This window comes from Geotrypetes seraphini, chromosome 1 (assembly GCF_902459505.1).
Source record: "Geotrypetes seraphini chromosome 1, aGeoSer1.1, whole genome shotgun sequence".
Classification (NCBI taxonomy): domain Eukaryota; kingdom Metazoa; phylum Chordata; class Amphibia; order Gymnophiona; family Dermophiidae; genus Geotrypetes; species Geotrypetes seraphini.
The window spans coordinates 352,179,479-352,202,815 of record NC_047084.1 but is presented as its reverse complement, the minus strand read 5'-3'; the positions used below and the strand labels follow the sequence as shown (position 1 = coordinate 352,202,815).

Genomic DNA, 23,337 nt, shown 5'->3' with positions numbered 1-23,337 from the left:
CTGTAAAGCTGCCACCTGGTCCTCAGTTCATACCTTCACCTTGCATTATTGTCTGGAGTCTTTCTCCAGACTAGATAGGCACTTCGGCCAGTCAGTATTACAAAATTTATTTTCTTAAAGGCCAACACTTCCACCATCCCATTCTAATTAGCTTGGAGGTCACCCATGTGTGAGAATATGCTGCCTGCTTGTCCTGGAATAAAGCACAGTTACTTACCATAATAGGTGTTATCTAGGGACAGCAGGCAGATATTCTCACAACTCTCCTACCTCCCCTGGTTGGCTTCTTAGCTAGCTTATCTTAACTAAGGGACTATGTCGGGCGGGAAGGCACTCGTACATTTGCGGTGTGGGCTGATCGTGAACTTTCTAAAACTTGAAGTTGTGATTCACTTTCAAGTGTCCGTACTGTGGCTCCATCAGTGACATCACCCATATGTGAGAATATCTGCCTACTGTCCCTGGATAACACCTGTTACAGTAAGTAACTGTGCTTTTCGGAGTTGTTGCAGATAATAAAATGAGGAAGATACCACCTGAGAGATATGGTTGGAAAGTGATAGGTTGCAATCAAGGAGTATTCTTAAACAGTTATAGTAGTTGAGTCCCAGCACAGCAAGGGATGGATGCAGTCCTGCATTCTTTGTGGATCCAAAGGAGTTCCATCCTGGAGGCATTCAATTGTAATTTGTTGACGGACATCCAGTTTTTGATTTCTGAGAGGCATTCTGGGCATCATGGGCTTTTCCTAGTGGTAGGTACAGTTGGATGTCATCCATGAAGGAATGAATCTGTATTTGATATTTGTGGGCTATCTCTAGGACAGGTTTAATATAGAGATTGAATAATAGGAGGGATAGCAGAGCTCCCTGCAGAAAACCGCATTTGATCAGTTTTGATAACACGTCATTGAGCAGAATGCTTTGGGATCTGTTATTTAGGAAAGAGGAGAACCATTGTAGCGCAAGGTCTTTGATTCCAATTTCAGAGAGCCACTCAATGAGGAGAGGATGGTCAATAGTGTTGAAGGCAATGCTAAGATCCAGCAGCACCAGAAGGACATCATTACCCTTGTCCATGAGTTTCCAGCAGTCGATGATGTCAAGGAGGACGGTGTCAGTACTGTAGAATTTACTGAATCCCGATTGAAAGGTGGATAGGGCACCTTGTTTGTTGATGAAGGAATGTAATTGTGATAACACTGTTTTTCCCGGATCTTAGAGATAGATCTATAGTTGCTGGGCATATTAGGGTCAAGCATGGATTCACCCATTTGTAGGGATGTGTAGATGAGAGGAAGGATGGAGTCTACAAAGGCGTCTTTCACCGCCACTAGGAGGCATGGCGGACAGGAGTCCAGATTAGAGCCAGAAGGGCGAATTATGCCTAGTATCTCAACGATGTCGCAGGAGACTATTGAAGTTAGCTAGGTTCCCAGTTGTGATTTTAGTTGTTTTGTCTGAGTTGCAGGGAGACAATGTCTGTAATGTAGTGGAGTCAAGGTCAGACCGTATTTTATCTATTTTGACAGCAAAGTAGTCTGGGAGCATTTTGTTGTCGAGTTCAGTGTTAAGGTATTGATTGTCTCCTTGTGTTGTTGTGAGTGTATTTTTTAAAAGGTTTTTTGATCTATTGGGAGTCTTTAAGAGTTGTTCAGAGTAGTACTTCTTTTTAGCCTCTAGGGTGGCTTTTTTATATACTTTACATCAGGGGTGCCCACATTTTATGGGCTTGCGAGCTACTTTTAAAATGACCAAGTCAAAATGATCTACCAACAATAAAATTTTTAAAAAACACAAAGCACACTGTAAGCAGAGAAAATGTTAATTATCATTTATATTCCACGGATTTTCAAAGAGGTCAAACAGATGACTTTATGCAATGTCACCTCTGTAACAACTATACAAAAATAGACCCCCCCCCTCCTTTTTACTAAACTGATAGTGGTTTTTAGCACAGGGAGCTGTGCTGAATGCCCTGTGTTGCTCTCGATGCTCATAGGCTCCTTGCGCTAAAAAACAATATTGCATTTTAGTAAAAGGGGGCCATAGTGCAAAATATAGACAGCAGATATAAATTCTCAAAATTGACACATTTTGATCACTAAATTGAAAATAAAATCATTTTTCCTACCTTTGTTGTCTGGTGATTTCATGAGTCTCTGGTTGCACTTTATTCTTCTGACTGTGCATCCAATATTTCTTCCCTTCTTTCAGCCTGCTGTATGCTTCCAGACCTCATTCCCTCCACCAGCTTTTTCTTCCTCTCTCCCTACCCCCTACACTTTCTTTTTTTCTTTCTTTCTGTCTCCCTGCCCCCCATTTCTTTCTTTCTGTCTCCCTGCCCCTATTTCTTTCTATCTGTCTTTCTCTCTCCAAGCTCCCCCTTCTTTCTGTCTCCCTGCCTGCTCCCAAGTCACTGCTGCTGCCTTCGGGGAACAGGTCTCCAAACCACCACTGCTGCCATCAGGGAACAGGCCTCCAAACCACTGCCGCCCCAAGCTCTCCCTGCTTCCCCACACAGAAGCGTCGGGCCGACCAGATTTCCTCTCCCTGATGTCATTTCTGAAGCAATTAGCTGGCCCAGAACTTCCTCTCCGACGTCAGAATTGATGTCAGGGAGAGGAAATCTGGTCGGCCTGATGCTTCTGTGTGGGGAAGCAAGTAGAACACGAAGGCAACGCGATCGACTTGCGTTGCCTTCGCAATCTACCGGTCGATCGCGATCGACCTTTTGGGCACCCCTGCTTTACATAGATCTTTCCATTTGGACCTGTCATTATTAAGTCTGGATTTGTACCATTTTCGTTCTACTCTCCTTAGTTCTCTTTTCTTAGTTCTTAAGTCTTCAGTAAACCAGGGGGAGGAATGCTTGTGGAGGTAGTATTTCATCTCTTTGGCCGGGACCAGCCCTTCATATAGGGATTTTACTTCAGTGTGCCAGTCCACCGCAGCTTTATCAACAGATTGAAGGGTCTCCTGGAGTTAGCATATATGCTATGTCAATGGTGCAATTTTATGGAAGCAGAGGGAGTCCGTAACTAGTTACATTTACTTAGTTACTATATAACACTGACAGTGATTACAATTAGTATATGGGGTTGCCAAGATTGTTCAAATGAGAAGGAAGTCCCTTTGTGGTACTGAAATCTATGTTGAACCATATCCTTGGGATAAAATGGCTCTTACATGAGGTGAGATAGTCAAAAATTGGTAAAACTGCAAAATTAGAGCAATATTAGAGTTTGTGTTGTCCATTACTTACCATAGAGAGAGAACACCAGCTTTGTAAGTAGGGATAATAATACTGTATATGTAATCTGGGTTTTAGGATGCTGCTTGTTTCAGTACTGCACAACCATTTCTCACTGCATTTCTCACTGCACTGTAACTTCCAAGGAAGTTGCTAGCAAAGCTCTCTGGAATACTGAAAGGGAATACATGCCAGGTCGATGAGTATGATGGAGTAAACTGAGAACAGTCATGGTTACTACACAGTACAGAAACTTAAACTGTCCAAATAAATTGTATTGGATAAGAGGAAGGACTGAGGGAATAAAGACAAAGATCTTGCTTTATTTCAGTTTGACAGTTTAAGTTGGGAGATTATTTTTCTTACTGTATCCCTCACCCTAGCAGTTAGACCACCTTAATAGCCCGCCCCCCCCCCTCTCCCAATCAAATATTTTTACATAGTATACTGAGAAGGTACTATGAGCTTGCCCCACTTCCCTTTGATTTCCCCCTTAGATTCCAGATTTCTGGCTTTTAATTTTCTCTTTTGCCTGCCTTCCACCACACTTCAGGGGGGGAAAAAAATATGCATTTTGTTAAAGTGCCTATCTGCGCCCCTCCACCCCCTGCTGGTCGGGTTCTCTGGGAGAGGTTATATATGTTTTATTTGAATTTTTAAAAAAGAGGATTCGGCTGAGTCCGAGAAGCTTCACGATTCCCCAGCCACATCGTAGTGTGAGCCCCCCCCCCCCTGGTGTGAAGGACAGTGGTGCGAGCTCCTCCCCCATATAGGAGGGAGTGGGCCGGTCCAGCGAGGCAAAGAGGAGGCCATCTTTCTATAATAAGAGCGCGGAGGCACAGAGTTCGATTCGGTGGCAGGGAGGAAACCCCAGGAAGCAGCAGCAGAGGTCTTTCCCCTTGGGGTTTCCCCCCCACCCCCCCATCGCAATTATGGCCGTGGCTTTGGATCGGCAATCGGTGAGTGTCTCTTACCGTCTGCTGGGGCTCACAGACAACAGTGTGTATTGCAGTGCAGCTGTTCCCCACAGAGCCAAGTAGATAGGAAGGACGGCGGGATGGGTGTAGCTCCTCCAGACACGGATTGTAGGGACGCTTGGGGGGATTTTTAATTCTGCCTTCTTTATTTACTTTTTTTTTTCTCTCTCTCGGCGCTTGTTCCTGGAATAGATCCGTTACAATGGGGAGGGATTTATGCAAGCAAAAACATAATCGCGTCAAGGTGACTCTATAGTTCAGTGAATCTTAGAAGCATGTAACATAAGGTATTGATTTTTCTGTTGAGAAAGAGGTGATGGCCAAAATGCAGTGCACGTGTTCCCTGGGTGTGTAGGAAAGCGTGGAAGCTCTGGCTTTAAAATTCTCCCCGTTCAGAGACTCGGATTACCTGCACGCAGATGTGCTGTAGGGAAAAGGTCTGTCTCTCGGGCTTTGTGCTGCACGGTCTGATTTAGCTCCCCCCGGAGGGAAGGCTTTGCTGGAGGATGCCTCTGCATGCACGCCCACAGGCTCCGTTTGAACGATACCCGTGATGAGAGGAGATGATCCAGTACCTCCCCCCTCCCCCTCTTTTATAATGTCCGGCTCAGGTTCAGAGGAAGGAAGCCAGGACCACAGATTCGCTTAGCTTCCTGCATTGCTCTAGGTGGGATATGAACGACAGTGTCGTCTATGGCAGAATACTAATGACCCTACGAGTGAGATGAAAAACCTTCTCAACACCCCCCCCTTTTTTTTTTTTTTATTTCTGCAACTCCCTCTCTTGCTGGAAAACAGTTAACTTTCCACGGGAGAAAGCTTTGGCTGTGTAGTATGAGTGGGTGGGAGAGCAACGGAAGATGCCACTGCACAGCACTGTGGGGTTGACAAAGACATGGAAATAATGCTGTTGTTTAACACAAGAACGTTTTTGGGCTTTTTTTTCCCCGATAGGTCCCTTAACGATGAACAAATTAAATACTGGTGATGACTCACTTGTGTAGTTTGGCTTCTGTTGCCTCTCCATAGCAATTTCCCATAGTTAGAAAATGTTCAGCTGATGGACTCTAAAGTAAAAAAAAAAAACAAACAACCAACCAACTAAACACAGTTGCTTTTCTGGATTCTTTATTGCAAATGTGTCCACTCCAGACCTTTTGGTGAGAATTTTTTTTATAGCCGTGGAAACTGCCAAAACTGAAGAGTTCTCAGGCAAATCCAGCTGTGGGGAAACTTGACAAGCAGTTTTAGCCTGCATGTCACAGGGTGCTAGGCTTATTTTTTTTCTGCCATCTTCTTAGCAGATCAATAGAATCATATTGCAGACTAGATTGATAAAAGAGCAATGCTTTTGCACATTGGTTGTCCTTCAGATTAATTTTGAAGCTGCAGCTGGTAAGGAGCAGGGAGAGTGTGCAACCATGATTGGCCAAATTGCATTGGCTCTCATGGAAAGGGAGATGTAAAATTTAAATTCCTGTGGCCTGATACTTAGAATTGCCTTTCGTGTGCTTTTGAATAACACTTGCCTACATTTAGATACATCTAACACACATGCATGTACAAAGCTCTCTTCTATAAGTGCATGTGTAAGTAGTATAGTGTACAATTTAAAAGGGGGAATGTATATGGAAGGAACATGGGCAGTTATACTATCAGTTGTATACATTGACAGACATATTTATTTAAGTATTTCTATACCACTTATAGCCTAAGTGGTTTACATTCAGGTACTCGAGCATATCTGTCCTGGTGGGCTCATACTCTATTTAATGTACCTGGGGCAAGGGGATTAAGTGACTTGCCCAGGGTCAGAAGGAGCAGCATGAGATTTGAACCCACAACCTCAGGGTGCTGAGGCTGTAGCTCTAACCACTGTGCCACACACTCCCCTACGTAGGTGTGCCCTCCTACACCTGCCACTTTCTTTTTGGCTCACTAATTCAGGTTTGTGCTAGTATTCTGTAATGGTGTCAGGGTGGCCTGATGCTGTTATAGAATTAGGGTTCCTCGTACTGAATTGCAGCTGCTATATGGATAAGTGCCCCATTTCTGAATTTTCAGTGGTGCTATCCAGATGGGGCTAGGATGCTCTGTAAGAATTTTCAGTGGCATTTTCTGAATAAGGCTGCGATGGGGAGCAGGTACAGTAGTTGCCTAACTATATACAGATAGCAGCAATATTAAAACTGTATATAGCATTCTGGATACTCTGTTATTCTCTTTATATGGTATCAGCTCTGGATGATAATTAAAATTAAAATTTCATGGGTGAAGATTCAGGGGAAAAAAGCTTAAATATTGCTCCATAGGTGTTGACAAATAACCTAGTTTTTGAGTGCTCATCACCATCTTATCTGATCTGAAGGTTATGTCTTTGATATAAACCACATACCCTATCTAGCACATCAGCTTCATGTTCCATCTGGGATGGCAAGACTATAGCATTGGCAGTGGTGTCCCCTGAGCTGTGGCATGCCATCCCATGCGATGTATATACTACACATTCTTATAGGAAATATTTAACATAGAAACATGATGGCAGATAAAGGCCAAATGGCCCATCTAGTCTGCCCATCCGCAGTAACCATTATCTCTTTCTCTCTCAGAGATCTCACGGGCCTATCCCAGGCCCTTTTGAATTCAGACACAGTCTCTGTCTCCACCACCTCTTGACTGTTCCATGCATCTACCACCTTTTCTGTAAAAAATATATTTCCTTAGATTACTCTGGAGCCTATCACCTCTTAACTTCATCCTTTGCTCTCTCATTGCAGAGTTTCCTTTCAAATTAAAGAGACTCGTGTGTATTTACATTACGTAGGTATTTAAACGTCTCTATCATATTTCCCCTCTCCCTCCTTTCCTCCAAAGTATACAGATGGATATCTTTAAATCTGTCCCCATACGCCTTATGATGAAGACCACATACCATTTTAATAGCCTTCCTCTGGACTGACTCGATCCTTTTTATATCTTTTTGAAGGTGCGGCCTCCAGAATTGTACACCATATTCTAAATGAGGTCTCATCAAAGTCTTAAACAAGGGGCATCAATGCCTCTTTTTTCCTACTAGTCATACCTCTCCCTATGCAACCTAGCATCCTTCCAGCTTTCGCCGTCACCTTTTATATGTCATAGAAAATGATGACATATAAAGACCATATGGGCTATCCAGTCTTCCTATCTATACCAACCACTGAGCTCTATAATCCTTCATCTCCTTTAGAGATGTTCTGTGCTTGTCCCTGTACTTTACTGAATTCATATACATTCCTGGCCTCAACCACATCTAATAAGAGGCATTTCCATACATCTATTACCCTTTCTTTAAAAATAAGTATTTCCTTAGATTACTTCTGAGTTTATTTCCTTTGACCTTAATCCTGAAAGAAACATCACCTCCTGTGCATTTATGCCACAGAGGTATTTCAATGTCTCTTATAATATAAATTTTCTCATCTTTCTTCCAAAGATAAAATAATTGCGATGGCTTCCCTATAAAGAAAGGCTAAAACAGCTAGGTTCTTCAGCCTAGAGAAGTGATAGCTCAGGGGAGATATGATAGTTTACAAAATACTGAGTGGTGTAGAACAGATAGATGTGAATCACTTGTTTACGCTTTCCAAAAATGCTAGAACTAGGGGGACATGCAATTAAGCTACTAAGTAGTAGATTTAAAACAAACTGGAGAGAATTATTTCTTCGCTCAATGTTTACTTAAACTCTGCAGTTTGTTGAAAGAGATTGTGGTGAAAGCAGTTAGCTTAGCAGGGTTTAAAAAGAGATATGGATAGCTTCCTAAAAGAAAAGTCCATAAGCCGTTATTAAGATGGACTTTGGGAAATTTACTGCTTACTCCTAGGCTAATCGGCATAGAATCTGTTTTATTCTGGGATCTTGCCAGGGCCTGAGTTGGCCACTGTTGGAAACAGGCTACTGGGCTTGATGGACCTTTGGTCTGTCCCAGTATGACAACTCTTATGTTCTTGTGTATACTTACTGAGATCTTTGTCTGTTCTCGTATACTTTGCAATGAAGAACATTTGGCCATTTTAGTAGCTGTCCTCTAGACCTGCTCCATCCTCTTGATATCTTTTTTATAACATAAGAATAGCCATTCTGGGTCAGACCAGTGGTCCATCTAGCCCAGTATCTGGTTTCCACAGGGCCAATCCAGGTCACAAGTACCTGGCAGAAACCCAAATATTATAACATTTCATGCTACCAATCCCAGGGCAGCACACTATGGACTTTCCTCCAGAAAGTTGCCCAAACCTTTTTCTAAAAAAACCAGCTATGTTAACCATTGTTTGGCAAAGAGTTCCAGAGCTTAATTGCTGTATTCTTTGAGTGAAAAAATATTTCCTTCTATTGGTTTAAGTATTTCCATGTAACCTCATTAAATAACCTTTGTAATTTTTGGTACAGTAAAAAGTAAATTAATTTGTACCAGTTCCACATGACTCAGAATTTTGTAGACCTCAATCATATCTCCCCTCAACTGTTTCTTTTTCCAAGCTGAAGATCCCTAACCTCTTTAGCCTGAATGAATGGGGTCCTCACCAGAGAGACACAAGGGCATTTCTTTTTCCTGCTAGATCAAACCCAAATCCCACTCTTCTTTCATGCATGCCAATTCTTTCCCTCCTGTACTGTACTGCTCTCTTGGATTTTGTTTTGTTTTGTTTGTTTTTACAGTCCTGTATTTTTAGTATTGACTCTCAGCTGCCAAATTCTAGGCTATTCAATTCCACCAAATTGCTCTTCATGTTATTCAAACCAGATGGGATATCTACAGTGTTGCAGATTTGAGTATCATCCACAAAGAGGCAAATCCTACCAGACAGTGGTCTCAAATTCACGGCCTGGGGGCCACATGCGGCCCGCCAGGTATTATTTTGAGGCCCTTGGTATTGTTTTTCTTAATATAACAGATGTAACTTTTACCCTCCTTCCCTTCCAATTGATGTCTGTCTTGTCCGATTTCTAATGTTTATGTATTTTGTATGTATTTTAACTCTAACTAATTTTATTACTATGTACATCGCTTTGTATAAAGATATAGCGATTCATCAAATATTTAATAAACCTTGAAACCTTTATCATAATCACTAAAGTAAAATAAAAGTTTCTTGATCATATGTCTCTTTAGCTATAAATGACAATATTATTAAGACTTAGCCAAAAGGAAAGATTTATGAACTATAAAGAGTTCTACCTCATGCAAAATTGTCATTTCTTTAATAAGACATTAACTATTTTTTTCTGAGGCCCTCCAAGTACCTACAAATCCAAAATTTGGCCCTTCAAAGGGTTTGAGTTTGAGACCACTGACTTACATAAATGTAAAAAAAAAAAAAAAAAAGGATCCAAGAACACATCTCCTGTTAACATTTTCATCAAAGTAAAATTCATTTACCATTCAACCAGTTTCTAGTCCAGTCAGATGCTTTAAGGCCCAAACTGAGTGTTCCGTTTTAGCAAATCACCCCTTAATCTTTGTTTTATGTTCAAACAATTTGTATTGAAGACATTGCAAAGTAACAAATAATAAAAATTCACAATACAAGTGTCTTCTTGTGTATACAATATCATCCCCTCCCCAACTCCGCCTGCCAGAAACAATCATAATTTCAAAGAATTGGCAAACAGTATTACTATAATTGACCAACACTTTTCTTCCCCCCCCCCCTCACATCCCCCTGTAGCCCAAACACTAGAAAGACTGGCCTTAAATATTAATCTAACATATTTAAAAATAAACTAGTTTTGAATTAACACTCTCCCCATAGGTCTTAATATTGAATCATGATGGTGATCACTGGATGCCAGATGATCATAAGTGGTTCTGAACCCTTTCCTTGGAGCACACACATGCAGTCTGGTTTTCTGGATATCGACAGCACGTATGCATGAGAGATTGTATGCACTGCCTCCTTAGTATGTAGATCAGGGGTGTCAAAGTCCCTCCTCGAGGGCTGCAATCCAGTCGGGTTTTCAGGATTTCCCCAATGAATATGCATGAGATCTATTTGCATGCACTGTGGTTCTCAACCAAGCTGTTGGGGCAAACTCAGCAAGCTGGGTTTTCAGGACATCTATAACGAATATGCATGTGCTGTCTCCTTGGTATGTAGATCGATGTCATGCATATTTATCACATGAGAGGAATAAATCCCTGTTATTTAATCTAATTTTTAATTTCTGGGTCACTCTATGCCTATCAAGGTCTAAAGCCACTTACAAATCAAGAATTTTACCTTTTGGTGGGAGTCTGTGTCACGTCTTTAAAATGGAACGTATAATTGCTATACAATAAGAAGTTTCTGGATATTTAGGAGCCCTTGACAAAATATTGCAAAGAGTGATTATTGGTTTTGCCCCTTGATCATGCACGTCCAAGGTGGGTGGGTGAGAGGGGGGATGGAAAATATTTTAAATCTTTAATTTGAGTGTAATTTTTAAATATGAAGATGGGGGGTGATATATATATTTGTCAGATTACAATTTTGATTGAATTTAAGTGCTATTATAGTGTAATATGATTGTATAATATGTTGCACTTGTTTTTTTGGCTTCATAATGAATAAAGATATTTTTTTAAAAAAATAATTTTACATTATGTTTAGGAGTTGCAACAATGAAATATAAAAGCAGTATACTAAGAGGTAGTTATCAGAGATGGGAGATATAGTAATCATTCAATAGAGGAGAACTTTGAGCTGTCATTAGAATTGTAGTAAAGCAGTTTGAAGTACAATACAGTTGAGTTAGATACAAGTAGATTGGGGAGGGAGTTCTTATTGTTTCTGGAAGGGTGAAACGCAGTGTAGGTTGCTGTGGAAGAGCATACTTGTTAAGTATCAATGGAGTATATGTTCTCAAAAAGGAGAGTCTTCATATTCTTTTGAAATCTGGGATAGTTAGGTTCTGTCTTGATGATTATTGGAAGACTGCTCCAGGTCTTGGTGCCGAGGTAGGTGAGTAGTGAGTTAATGTGCCCTTGTATTTTATACCTCTGGGAGAGAGAAGGATCATTTGAAATGTGTTAAGTTTTCTGGCTGAGATAGACCAGGAGTTGATGAAAAAGTTTATAAGTAAGTGGCTCTGCGGAGTTTGCATTTAGGATGTGGAACATTACACATGATTGTTTGAAGGTGATGTGAGTGTTAATAGGTAGCAGTCTACTGTAGTAAGGTGAAATTGAATCATATTTTTTTTTGTTTGAATATTAGTCTTATTGCTGTATTTTGTATCAGTTGTACTTTGTGCATGAGGGTAGAGTTAATGCCAGCATAGAGAGATTTACAGTAGTCTAGTTGGGATAACACTTAAGCATCTATGTCAGTATGGCAAAGTGATGATTGCGGAAGAAGTATCTGATTCGTCTTAAACTGTCTCATGCCATAGAAAGTTGTTTTTTTCCCATAGGTTGGAGATTTGGAGCTCGTAAGAGAGGGTAGAGTAAAGTATAATATCAAGGACTTTAGAGGTTTTGTCTCTATTTAGAGAGGTTCCTGAGTGCAGTATAACAGTGGGTTTACAAGGTGTTGTGAAACCATAGGACTTTGTTTTTTGATGTGTTTAGTTTGAGTTTATTGATTGTAGCCCAAGTATGTATTTTATCTATGCCATTGGATATTTATGAGAGACATGATGTGCATTGTGTTTGATCGGGATGAGAAGGAGGATGCCATCTGCATATGATAGTAAGCATTTGTTTATGTTGAAATTAATGTGACCCAAGGATCTTGGGGAGAGTGGTGATCCTTGAGGGATAGGCAAACAACTAATAAAGGAACAGGCTACTTTAAATACCTTTTTAAACGAGTAAAGGTGCTCAGAATCCAAGATGGAAAAAAAAAACTTCAATTTGGGGTACAAACCCCTAAAAAGCGTTTTTTGTAGAATCAATCATTGCACCATTTTGAGTAAAAAGGTAATAGAGAGTGCTTGTTGAGAAACACTCGAGTTAAATGTCCTTAAATATCCAATAAAGTGAATATTCTCCAACTACTATATGAATTCTATGAGTTTGAGTTCAAAAAATATATAATAATGAGAACTTATCTAAGTGGGTTCAGATAGCGTTGACCCGGCGAGGTTCTGACGCGTTTCGCCAATCCTGGCTGCTTCAGAGAACCTGCTACGCTGCTACGATGGCCCCGTCATTGGCTTGTCTCTATGTATCGGATTTTGAAGATAAATATATCTATTCTTCCACGTATTTTTCTGACATCTATGTGTGGAAACAATACATAGATGACGTTTTTTTAGTTTGGACCAACACCCTGGAAGCTTTTCAAAAATTTTTACAGTGGCTCAATTCGTGCAACTCGCATTTACAGTTCACTGCAGTTACGTCAGACATTCAGATTGCATTTCTCGATATTTTCATTACTTTGCATCAAGGTTCTTTTGAAACCACCATTCATCGGAAGAATACTGACAGGAACAATTTGCTTCACTATACCAGTTACCACCCTCGTCACCTCAAAGACAATTTACCTGTGGGCCAATTTTTGAGGCTAAGACGCTTATGCAGTAATAAAGTCGAGTACAAGACCCGTGCTCGTGACATGTGGCAACGATTTGCAGAACGGGGATACCCCCATAGTATTATCAAAAAGGCATACAAAAGGGCTTTATATGCCCATCGTACCTATCTGTTGCAGCCAAAATCTGACCATGTAGAGCCCCGGATGGTATGCACTCTTCCTTATTCTTATAAAGCATTTGCCATTAAAAAAATTATTAACACGCATTGGCATATTTTACAGGTCCATAACAGCCTTGAACAACCTCCATTGTTCGCGTACTCCAGAGGTAGAAATCTGCATGATCGTATGACCTCCTCCCAGTTTGTTAGCGTTTCAGCCAGAGAGCTTATGCACCCTATTGGACATTTCAAGTGTGGGCATTGTAGCACATGCCCTTATGTTTTGGAAACTACAAGTATCAAACATCCCACTTTATCTAAAACACACATGTTCCAGCAGTACTCAGATTGTGACACTCAAGGGGTAGTCTATATGATCATGTGTCCCTGCAATATGGTTTATATTGGCCACACCACAAGAAAAATAAAAACGCGCATCACTGAACATTTGAGCAAAATTAGGAGGGGTGATTTGGGGGCCCCCCTGGTACAACATTGGCAAGACACCTCACATCAATTGCAAGATCTCCGGTTTGTGGTTTTGGAAGTGGCTCACCTGAATAGGGGAGGCAATGAGCAAGTGTGGTTATGGAAACAAGAACAAAGGTGGATATTTCACTGGCAAACTGTGTCTCCTAAAGGGTTAAACAAGGAAGTAGAGTGGTGGGCGTTTCTTCATTAGGTGATTGACACATCGTCATTGTACAAATACAGGAAGCTCAGCTGAGCTCCCACGTCACAGGAAACGTAAAAAAGTTCTTCTGAACCAGGTACCCTGCTGTCAGTGCTATGACAATTGTTTAGTAGCTGTTACATGGATTTTCACAAGTGTTTGTTACAAACTAGCATCATTTTTTGTGTTTTGTTACTTTGTTTAGATACAAGAAGCACCTTTAACTTTGGACTATTTAAGCAACAGTTCACTAGCAGCGTAGCAGGTTCTCTGAAGCAGCCAGGATTGGCGAAACGCGTCAGAACCTCGCCGGGTCAACGCTATCTGAACCCACTTAGATAAGTTCTCATTATTATATATTTTTTGAACTCAAACTCATAGAATTCATATAGTAGTTGGAGAATATTCACTTTATTGGATATTTAAGGACATTTAACTCGAGTGTTTCTCAACAAGCACTCTCTATTACCTTTTTACTCAAAATGGTGCAATGATTGATTCTACAAAAAACGCTTTTTAGGGGTTTGTACCCCAAATTGAAGTTTTTTTTTCCATCTTGGATTCTGAGCACCTTTACTCGTTTAAAAAGGTATTTAAAGTAGCCTGTTCCTTTATTAGTTGTTTGCCTATTCAGATATTTTGGGAACAAATCTTTTTTTGAAATTTTTCCCCAGTTGTATATATTGGAGATCCTTGAGGGATGCCACAGAATTCTTTCCAGCTTCTGAAGAATGCTCCATCTTTCCAGATGAGGTATTTCCTGTTCTGTAGCAGATATTTGAACCAGTTTTAGAACAGTGCCCTCACTGCCTATTTTATTTATTTGGTTAAAGTAGGTGGTGGTTGACTGAGTTAAAGGCAGGTGATAAAACAAAGTGGAGGAAACCCGCCTGGTATCTATCCCTTGCTTAATGTTTGTTTGATTTTGGTGGTTAAGGTTAATAGATGAAGCTCTGTGCTATGTTGTGAGTGAAACCTGAACTGTGAGGGATGGAGGCAGGAGAATATTTTGATATATATAAGGTGAGTGGTGTTTGTAGACATCTACTTCTAGAAGTTTAGTAAGTAGAGGGATGCTGGCGATGGGTCTGTAATTTTGAAAGATTGAGAGATTGATTTTTGGGTCTTGGTAATAGGGGTGAGGGCAATATGACCCATTTGAAGAGGCAGTTGTCCATGAAACTGTAGGTTATTTAGGAATTTGGTCATCCAGGATATGATGTGATCTGGAGCTTCTAATAAATGAGAGGAGCATTTTAAGAAGTTGTTGGCTAGTATTTGGACATTTGGCTAGGAATTATGTTGGATAGGTCTAATTTTGAAGGTGTAGTCATGGTGCACATTAGGCAAAATGGTTTTTGATATTGAATTTTTTGTTTTTTTGTTTCATGAGTGTAGTGGGGGGTTTTGGCTTCAGCGATATTGAATTTGTATTTATTGATTGCAACCTTCCAGGCTGTTTTGTGTTCTGGTAGGTTGGTTTTTTTGCCAGTGCCTCTCAAGCCTTTGGCAAGATTGTTGTCCAGCTATTGGGTTTTCAGTAAATCAAGGCAAGGGTTTGGTAGTTCTTGTGTTGGCGTAGTGGGGCTATTGCGTCCAGCATTTGTTCAATTGTGTTGTTCCATTTAGGAAGCACTGTAGTAGGATTGTTTAAAGCTGTGTTTAATAATTCAGAGGCTTTATTCCAAAATTGGTTTGTGTTTATCCTGTCTCTTGTTAGTGTTTGTTGGTATTCTTAGTGGATGTACTTCCCATGTATAGGGTGAGATTGAAAGATAGTAGGTAGTGATCTGACCAGGGAACTGCAGTCTATTTTGTATCCCTGATGAGATGGGGGAGGGGGTGTTGGATGTTAACAATATCTAAGGTGTGTCCTTTATCATGTGTAGGTCCTCATGGTTTCAGGTCTAGTTGATTATCGAGAAGGAATTTTTTTGAAATTGGAGACACTAGTGTTATCTAGTGGAATATTTTATGTCATCTAAGGCAATTACTCTTGCAAATATATCTGCAGTATACCCACATTGCATATAAATTTATCTTCTAATTTGCATAACATATATTGTAGATCAGGGAGAATTGAAGAGTCTGTTAATGTGACTGGGGAAAAAGCTTTTGTAGAATAGTGCGAGAACATCTCCATTATTTGTTTAGTCTGGATATGTGGCTAACACTGTATCTGGTGGGCATAGATGGGGTAGTTCTGGGGTTTTGTGTCTTTGAGCCAGGTTTCTAAGAAGAAGGCGAGGCCTAAGTCATTTGCAGATATCAGTTAGTTTAGTAATAGTACCGTAGTTTGTTTGCCTACAGATCTGGCATTGATTTAAATACGAGGTACAGGGGTGGTTACTCTTCCTTTTATGGAGAGTTATTTTACCCAGACAGACATTCTGCTACTCCTACTACTACTTATCACTTATATAGCACTGAAAGGCGTACGCAGCGATGTACAAATTGACATTTATAGACAGTCCCTGCTTGGAAGATCTTACAATCTAACTTGGACAGACAGACATGACATATAGGGTTAGGGATACAGAACCCAAGGTAAAAGGCGTTAGGAGTTGAAAGCACTATCAAAGAGGTGGGCTTTTAACTGGGCCTTGAATATTGCCAGAGATGGAGCCCGCCAGTTTGTAAGTACTTTTCCAAATTTTTGTTGAGGTGCAAAAAATAAAAATTACCTTGAGTGAAATATGGTAATACGAGAGTTCCTCCTTTCACACTGCCTATTCTTGCTCTCTACTTGCCTCACTTTTAAAATATCTTCCTGAACACATTCATGGGTTACAAATAATTGTCTAATTGAGATGTCCTGTATATGTTCAGATTAATATTTCATAGAAAATGATGGCAGATAAAGGCCATATGGCCCATTCAGTCTGCCCATTCACTTCATCCACTATCCCTTCATTTTCTTTATTTCATCTTTCTAACATAAGATCATTTCTTCTCCTGTTTATATTCCTTCTACCCATACACTCTTGTAAATCATTCTCCTCTCTTCTTATATTTTTAAGATTTGTAAACCTTGTCGAGCTCCACTTCCGTGGAGATGATGCGGTATATAAACCTAAGGCTTAGTTTAGTTTAGTTTAGTATGAAACTTTTTGACTGAATTGTATTGCTTTTTTATTGGTTTCTATGTGTACTGCCAACAAATGGGCACGGACAGGGCTAGATTAAGGTGCTGGCAAACTGAAATATACCTGGGGTCCAAAATTTAGGGGTGCACTGTCAACATGTCAGGACTCCGGAGGGTTAGGATTTGCAATTGTGGTTTTTCAGGATTCTACTGGGTTTTTTTGTTTTTGTTTTTGTTTTTTTTACATTCACGTCTGGCAGTCAGAAGAATGGTAACTCATATAGACATTTCAAATATCTGCATATTTACAGTCCTATCTTTTGTATGAGCCAGCCTGCCCTGGCCTGTTTTTAGTATAACTAGCAGCAAAGACTCTGTGTAGCACCCAGCCAATGGTATGACTGTGGGGGAGGAGCACTGGAAGACAGTTCTAGTCTACAAAGGGAGGTGGTGCCTGTGCTTTGGAAATGAAGGGACCCATCTTCAGAGGCACTTAGGAGCCACTTCTGCCTAGATACAGTAGACTCTTAATTGGAACTCAAGCAACCAGCAAAAAAAAATCAATGAAATAATGTAATACTTTAAATAAAAAAGAAAAAATTAATTTCTGGCTGAAATTTAAGTGTAAACTTGGCATGCCACACATGAATATGTGCATGCTTTGCCTACCACGTCTGGTAGTTTGTCTGGAACAGATACTCAGCAGCAGCAGCTACTATCCAGATAGTGCTACCGAATATCTCCAATTATTTGTTTTATTCATTTTTTCTTAACCTATGGCAGCTGGCATTAAAAAAAAAAAAAAAATGCTGACCAACATGGGTTTAATATTGGGGGTAGGGAAGTTGAAAGAGAAATGGAAATCCTTTTTTTTTTTTTCATTTTGAGGGGTGGGAGATTTAAGAATAGAAGCTTTCAAATAGTCCTTCTCCTTATCTCCTTTCTTGATCACAGGCACACAAATATAAATACACATGCTGACAAGCATTCTCATTTAAGCAGGAATATGTTCACACAGGCATACCAGCCCATAAAGAGAGAAACGCAAAACAAACTTACAAAACACATACAGAGACGCAAGACAGAGGGCTAGGAAAGCATACGTGAGCCTTGCTCCAAGTGCTTTTCTTTTACTGTAAACTTCCTTTAATGAATACTGTCAAACTGAGGGTACATTAGATTTTATGCGAGTACATACAGCAGATAAACATATTTATCAAGAGCAATAGAAGAAGAATATGGGTGGCAGGAAGCTTTACATTTGAACTTACTCACCCAGTGAATGGAATCTTTTCATTCTGTAATTGTGGAGCATGCTTTTTGCCGTTCGCCTGGCTTGGCAATGGATGAAAATTGTGTTTCAGTCATTTGGAATATCACGTTGTATTCACCATGGACTACATTAACATTTTATTATGGTGCATTGGATGATATGGGTGTATTTTAAGAGAGGATGCAAATAATGAGGTTTTTATGCTTGCTCCTTTCCATGAACAGGAAGTTACATTAGTGAAGTGCAGTAATGTTCCTCGGTGCATGGAAATCATGCATTAACATTTTGTTAATGTGGTCATTTTGGGATTGTGAGCATCTAATGGTGAGGGGGGAAAAAAGAAGCTGGGGTAGTGTTGGAAATATGAGATGAAATCAGCACAGCTTTCCTGGTTAATGCTAGTATATTTACGTGAAGTGCAAAATTTGAGAGATGGTTTCAGCCAGCTCTACTCAAGCAGTGGGGGAGGGGGGTGTCTCAAGCCATGAAAATGTCAATGTGGTACGCCACAATGAGCTAATACAATAGTACTATAATGTAATTTATTTCTTATATACCGCTAAACTCCGTTAGGATTCTAAGCGGTTTACAGAAAATAGACAATAGTGTACATTAAAATTATAAGTAATATAGGTTTACAGAGAAATATACATTAAAGGATACAATAAAAATAAGATAAATAAATAAAGAATAGGTACTTAGGAATTCCCTTACTGTCCCAAAGGCTCACAATCTAACTGAAGTAACTGGAAAAATAACAATTAGTTGAGTAATAAAAGTAAGAAATCGAAATAGAAGAAAAAAATAAGAAAATAAACATTCTAACAAGACTACATTGATCTAAGGACTTAGAAAGGTAGAAAAGAAGAGAGATAGGAATAGCTGCAGAAAGGAGGAACCGTTGAGCAATAGAATTTTAAGGTAAGTTACAAGCGGCGCACCCCGGCCGGCATGCAGGAGCGAGCCCCCCGTGCTCCCGGCCGGCCCCGCACCGCTCCCCGACAGGCCGCCGCAAGTTCTCACGGGATTTGTGGTTCTCACGGCAGCCCATCAAGGAGCGGCGCAGGGCCAGCCGGCAGCACGAAAAGCTCGCTGCTGTGCACCGGCCCGGGTGCACCGCCGGCTACCCACCTTTACAATCTTCTGGAGGATCTCAGCGTGAGACACACACCGGCCCACCAGGGAACAAACAGGCACGCGAGGGAGGGAAGGAGGGAGGGCGGCAACCGCCAGTGTCGTCCAGGGCAGGAGACGGGAGGGATCTCTCCTGTCCCGGCCTACCACTAGGTGGTTTAAGTTAAGGTGAATGGTTACCAGTAATCTGCTGGCTGGGTTAGAGGGTAGAGGAGAGTACGGGACAATCAAGCCATTGTGACATCACTGATGAGGTTGGCTCTTTTTAGGAGGAAGAGGGTACAGGGAAGGAAAGTGGGATAGTGTTCAGAGCCTGGCAGGGAAGGGGGACAGTGTTCAGAGCCTGGTAGGGAATATTAGTTTAGTTAATTTTTATTTTGACTGTGCTATTAGACTAGAACAGGAAGAAGTAGTCAAATGCTGGGATCTTGCTAACCAAATGAAATCAGATTTGAAGCGGGAAGTATATTTTGCCTTAATGAGCTTGACATGTCTCTGAATGGGTTAGTTTTGCACATAGCATGGCAGTAATGGATTTCACTCTCTCCTGTTAAGTGACAACAGGTCATCATTTTCCCCACAAGTAAAATTCAATAGTATAATTTTTAAGCATTTCCCCCATAGGCACGAAATGGGACGCAATCTTAATACCTCTGGCTTTTGTTCTCAGCCAAAACTGATGGCACTTAATGAGATAAAGGAAGTTTCTCTGTTACTAAGAAACTTGTTGGTTTTCCCTCAAACGTTTTTCATTAAGAAGCAACATGAAAGCACATTCTCCTCCTTCAGTTATGGCATTCAGCATATAAGTTGTGGTTGGCCGATCAGCATGAACTTTCCACCTTCTAAAGCAACATGCAGCAGTCACTGTGGTATAATGTACTGCATAAATTGATCTTTTACTGAGTCGGAGCTTTCATGTCTCTAGTGCCTGTCGTCATTTAATATAAGAATATATTAGTTTTTGTATCGGCATCTATTTTCTTTCTTTCTTTTTTTTTTTTATAACTAATTTTAAAATAAGATGTGCCTCTGGACTTTCTCCCCATTGCTGGAAGAAATGTTCTCCATTTTCGTTGCTGATGAACAGAACAACAGCACCTTGACTTTCTTTGGCAGTATAGAAGCAGAACAGGCTATCTAAAAACATTCAGGATTTTCTTTTTCCTACTACGTGCATAAGAAGACCTGAAGTAGAGAGAGAAGACTGTCTTTTTGTGTGTTCAGCATGATCTCTTTTCAAGCCATGGCCCAGATCGTGAATGGTACATGATTAGTAATATCGACTCTTAGTAATACAAACTCTTAGCCGCCAGATGGAGGTGGTCATATTGGTGTAGCTCAGGGGTCTCAAAGTCCCTCCTTGAGGGCCGCAATCCAGTTGGGTTTTCAGGATTTCCCCAATGAATATGCATGAGATCTATGTGCATGCACTGCTTTCAATGCATAGTCATTGGGGAAATCCTGAAAACCCGACTGGATTGCGGCACTCAAGGAGGGACTTTGAGATCCCTGGTGTAGCTGTAGCATCTTGTGACACAGAAAATTGAAACTGGTAGTGTAAGATAGAAATAAGTTTGGGCTGCTCCTTGTGACCTTGGGCAGGTTAGCTGCTCCCCCTTTACTCCAGGTACATTAGATGGATTGTGAGCCCACCAGGACAGACAGGGAATTACAGTGGTGTTCAAAAGGCCTGCATCACATGGTGAAATCCAAGTATTTAGTCATTTGAGACTCTGTTAACATAATTTTGTCTGAAAAGTTTAAGTCCATGTAATATCATGCAATTTCTGGTACTTCCTTGATAACGGTGACTATTCAGTTACATCGGATTGATCAGAATGATTTTGACAACAGGAATAAAAGTATGTGAAAATTTGAATCGAAATTCGCAAATCAAAAGTGATATTTTTGCAGCCAGTTAGTATTAAGCATCGCTACATGGTGGGAAGTATACATTTCTGAGATTCCTGCAACTGGAATCATTCAAACTGATTGACCAGCAACATCAATAGCAATGAAGTCCAAATTTTAGTTCTTGTCGGAGGAAAACTAGGTTCGAATAGTGGTTCTTGGCGAAGAAGGGTACTCCAGCAGGCGGATTGCACAGAGAGTAAAATGCAATCAAAGTACAGTGATCAGGGCGCTTCAGAAGAAGGAGGGGACAGGAGGAGCACAGGATGGACAGTGCTTCACTTCGACCAAGACAGACAAGTTACAGACAAGATCGAGTGTTGAGACGCACATTTCTTGGCAATAGGAAGCTGATGTCCGTTGCTGCTGAGAGAATGGCAGAACAAGTGCTCAGCCTTGGTTAGTACAAGCACAGTTAGGCATAGGTGCTTGGAATTTGGTTTGAGAGGGTGTAAAAGTAGGAAAAGCCATTACTGACTTTGTAGCAAAGAATGGCATGGGCTGTGCAATACGGCAAGTGGACAAAGGAGATGTTGGAGGAGGTGTTGTTTGGTGATGAGAGCACTTTCTGCATCTTGGGTGATCCGTGCAGAATATAGGTACGCAGATATCCAGGAGAATTCAATCCTGAATGCATTAACCTGTCGGTTAAGCTTCCTACAAAGGTCATGGTATGGGGATGTATGGCGGCAAGTTGTGTTGGTCGGCTTCACATTGTAGCAGGCATAGTGAATGCAGTGAAGTACATTGAAATCCCGCAGAAACGCATATCGCCTTCAGCAGAGAACTTGTTTCCTGGTGATTACAGTAAAACCCCCCCACGAATTCACAGTTCGCGAATCGCGGACTCGGTAATTTGTGGTATTTTCCGACCGCCTCTTCCTGGTACTAACGTCATGGTTACACCAATCAGGAGCTGCTTCGACGCGCTATCTGGCGTGCCAAAGCAGCTCCCGAGAATGGATTTTCAGCACCCACCGGCGCCCCAGCTGCCCTCCCCTGCCTTCAATCAGCTCCTAAACCGCAATCACATTTTTTTTTTTTTTTTTAAAGTTTGCGGGTGTTCCTGGAATGGAATCCCCGTGAATTTGGGGGGGGGGAGGGTACTGTACTTCTTTCAAGATGATAATGTACCATGTCATTGAACAAACGCTACTCAAACGGATGAGAGGGAAGGGAGTGAAGACAATTGATTGGCCTGCTCAGTTGCCAGATCTCAGTCCAATGGAGGACCCGTGGCACAAGCTGTCACTGGAAATATCAAGAAAGCAACCAACAACCAGCAAGAGCTAATTGAAGCTTGGAAGAGGATTATCACCCAGGAGCATCTGGTGAAGCTGGTCCAAAGGCTGGCCAAACAAATATTGGGGCTAACTATAGAAATAAATGTTAAAATAATAGTAATATAACAGAATCTGTTACTACAATTTAATATCGTACAGCCATACGAGCACAATACATTATCATTGTCAATGTTCAACAAAATTTCTCTGGACTGAAAATTTATTTAAATGTATTTTAAAGGCACATCTTTATCAAATACTGAACATACGATAGTAGAATGGAAAATTAAACAAGATAATACATAACAAATGGTTACAGGACTTGTTTGATGCATTTTAAGCTAAGTGATACAGGACTTTTGCACACCACTGTACGTTTGAGTACCTGAACAAATTCATGCAAACTGTTCTGAGCTACCCTGGAAGAACAGTATAGAAAACTGAATAAATAAATATGTGAACCTATGTGGAATGGCAAAAAGGCTCTGCTATTTCTAGTTCACTCTGAGAGATGAATACAATGTTGCTATGCAGATTGCAGATACATTTTAATCTGGAGGACGCCAGAGGATCTTTTTGTTTCTGATACTATAGCATTTCTGATCTATTAACGCAGTGGTTCTCAATCCCTATCCTAGGGGACCCCCAGCCAGTTGGGTTTTCAGAATATCCCTAATGAATATGCATGAGAGAGATTTGCATGTAATGGAGGAGACAGGCATGCAAATACGTCTTATGCACATTCATTAGGGATATCTTGAAAACCCAACTGGCTGGGGGGTCCCCCCCCAGGACAGGGTTGAGAACCACTGTTTTAATGGATTGTGATGTGGTGTGGCTGGGAAACTCCTGTGCCAGTGATTCCCATACACCGGCTCCTTGGTATGCAAATCTTATCTCATGCATATTCATTACATATGTCCTGGAATCCTGACTGGCTAGGATTCCCCCAAGCCCGATTTGGAAGTTTTAATCCCTTCATGGCGGACTTTTGACTGCGATAGAACCAGAAGGAAATGGCCAGGTTAGTTTAAATCTTTATTCTGCCTGTCTTGAGTAAGGCTGCAAAAGTGCAGTGTTCCAA

At 40.8% G+C, this 23,337-nt stretch overlaps 2 protein-coding genes across 15 annotated transcripts in view; one reads left to right on the top strand and one right to left on the bottom strand.

Annotated features, from left to right (window-relative positions):
• CCDC158 (coiled-coil domain containing 158) overlaps positions 1-4,812 on the bottom strand; it is a 1,147,529-nt gene extending 1,142,717 nt beyond the window's left edge. Inside the window, exons 1-3 of one of the 4 annotated variants that reach the window (XM_033914130.1) lie at positions 4,639-4,780; positions 4,227-4,412; positions 3,265-3,426 (exon numbers count right to left, since the gene is read on the bottom strand). Coding sequence is in view for 1 of the 4 variants with exons in the window: in XM_033914104.1 (XP_033769995.1) it covers positions 4,639-4,747 (109 nt within the window). In the remaining 3 variants the exon portion in view is untranslated. Of the gene's footprint in view, positions 1-3,264; positions 3,427-4,226; positions 4,413-4,638 lie in introns of all 4 variants that reach the window. The other 3 variants (XM_033914150.1, XM_033914192.1, XM_033914104.1) reach the window with 3 other exon arrangements.
• SEPTIN11 (septin 11) overlaps positions 4,073-23,337 on the top strand; it is a 211,221-nt gene continuing 191,956 nt past the window's right edge. For 9 of the 11 annotated variants that reach the window (XR_004536452.1, XR_004536451.1, XR_004536449.1 and 6 more), the window contains exon 1: positions 4,073-4,211. Coding sequence is in view for 7 of the 11 variants with exons in the window: in XM_033914310.1 (XP_033770201.1) it covers positions 4,185-4,211 (27 nt within the window). In the remaining 4 variants the exon portion in view is untranslated. Of the gene's footprint in view, positions 4,212-14,197; positions 14,318-23,337 lie in introns of those variants that run through there. The other 2 variants (XM_033914320.1, XM_033914339.1) reach the window with 2 other exon arrangements.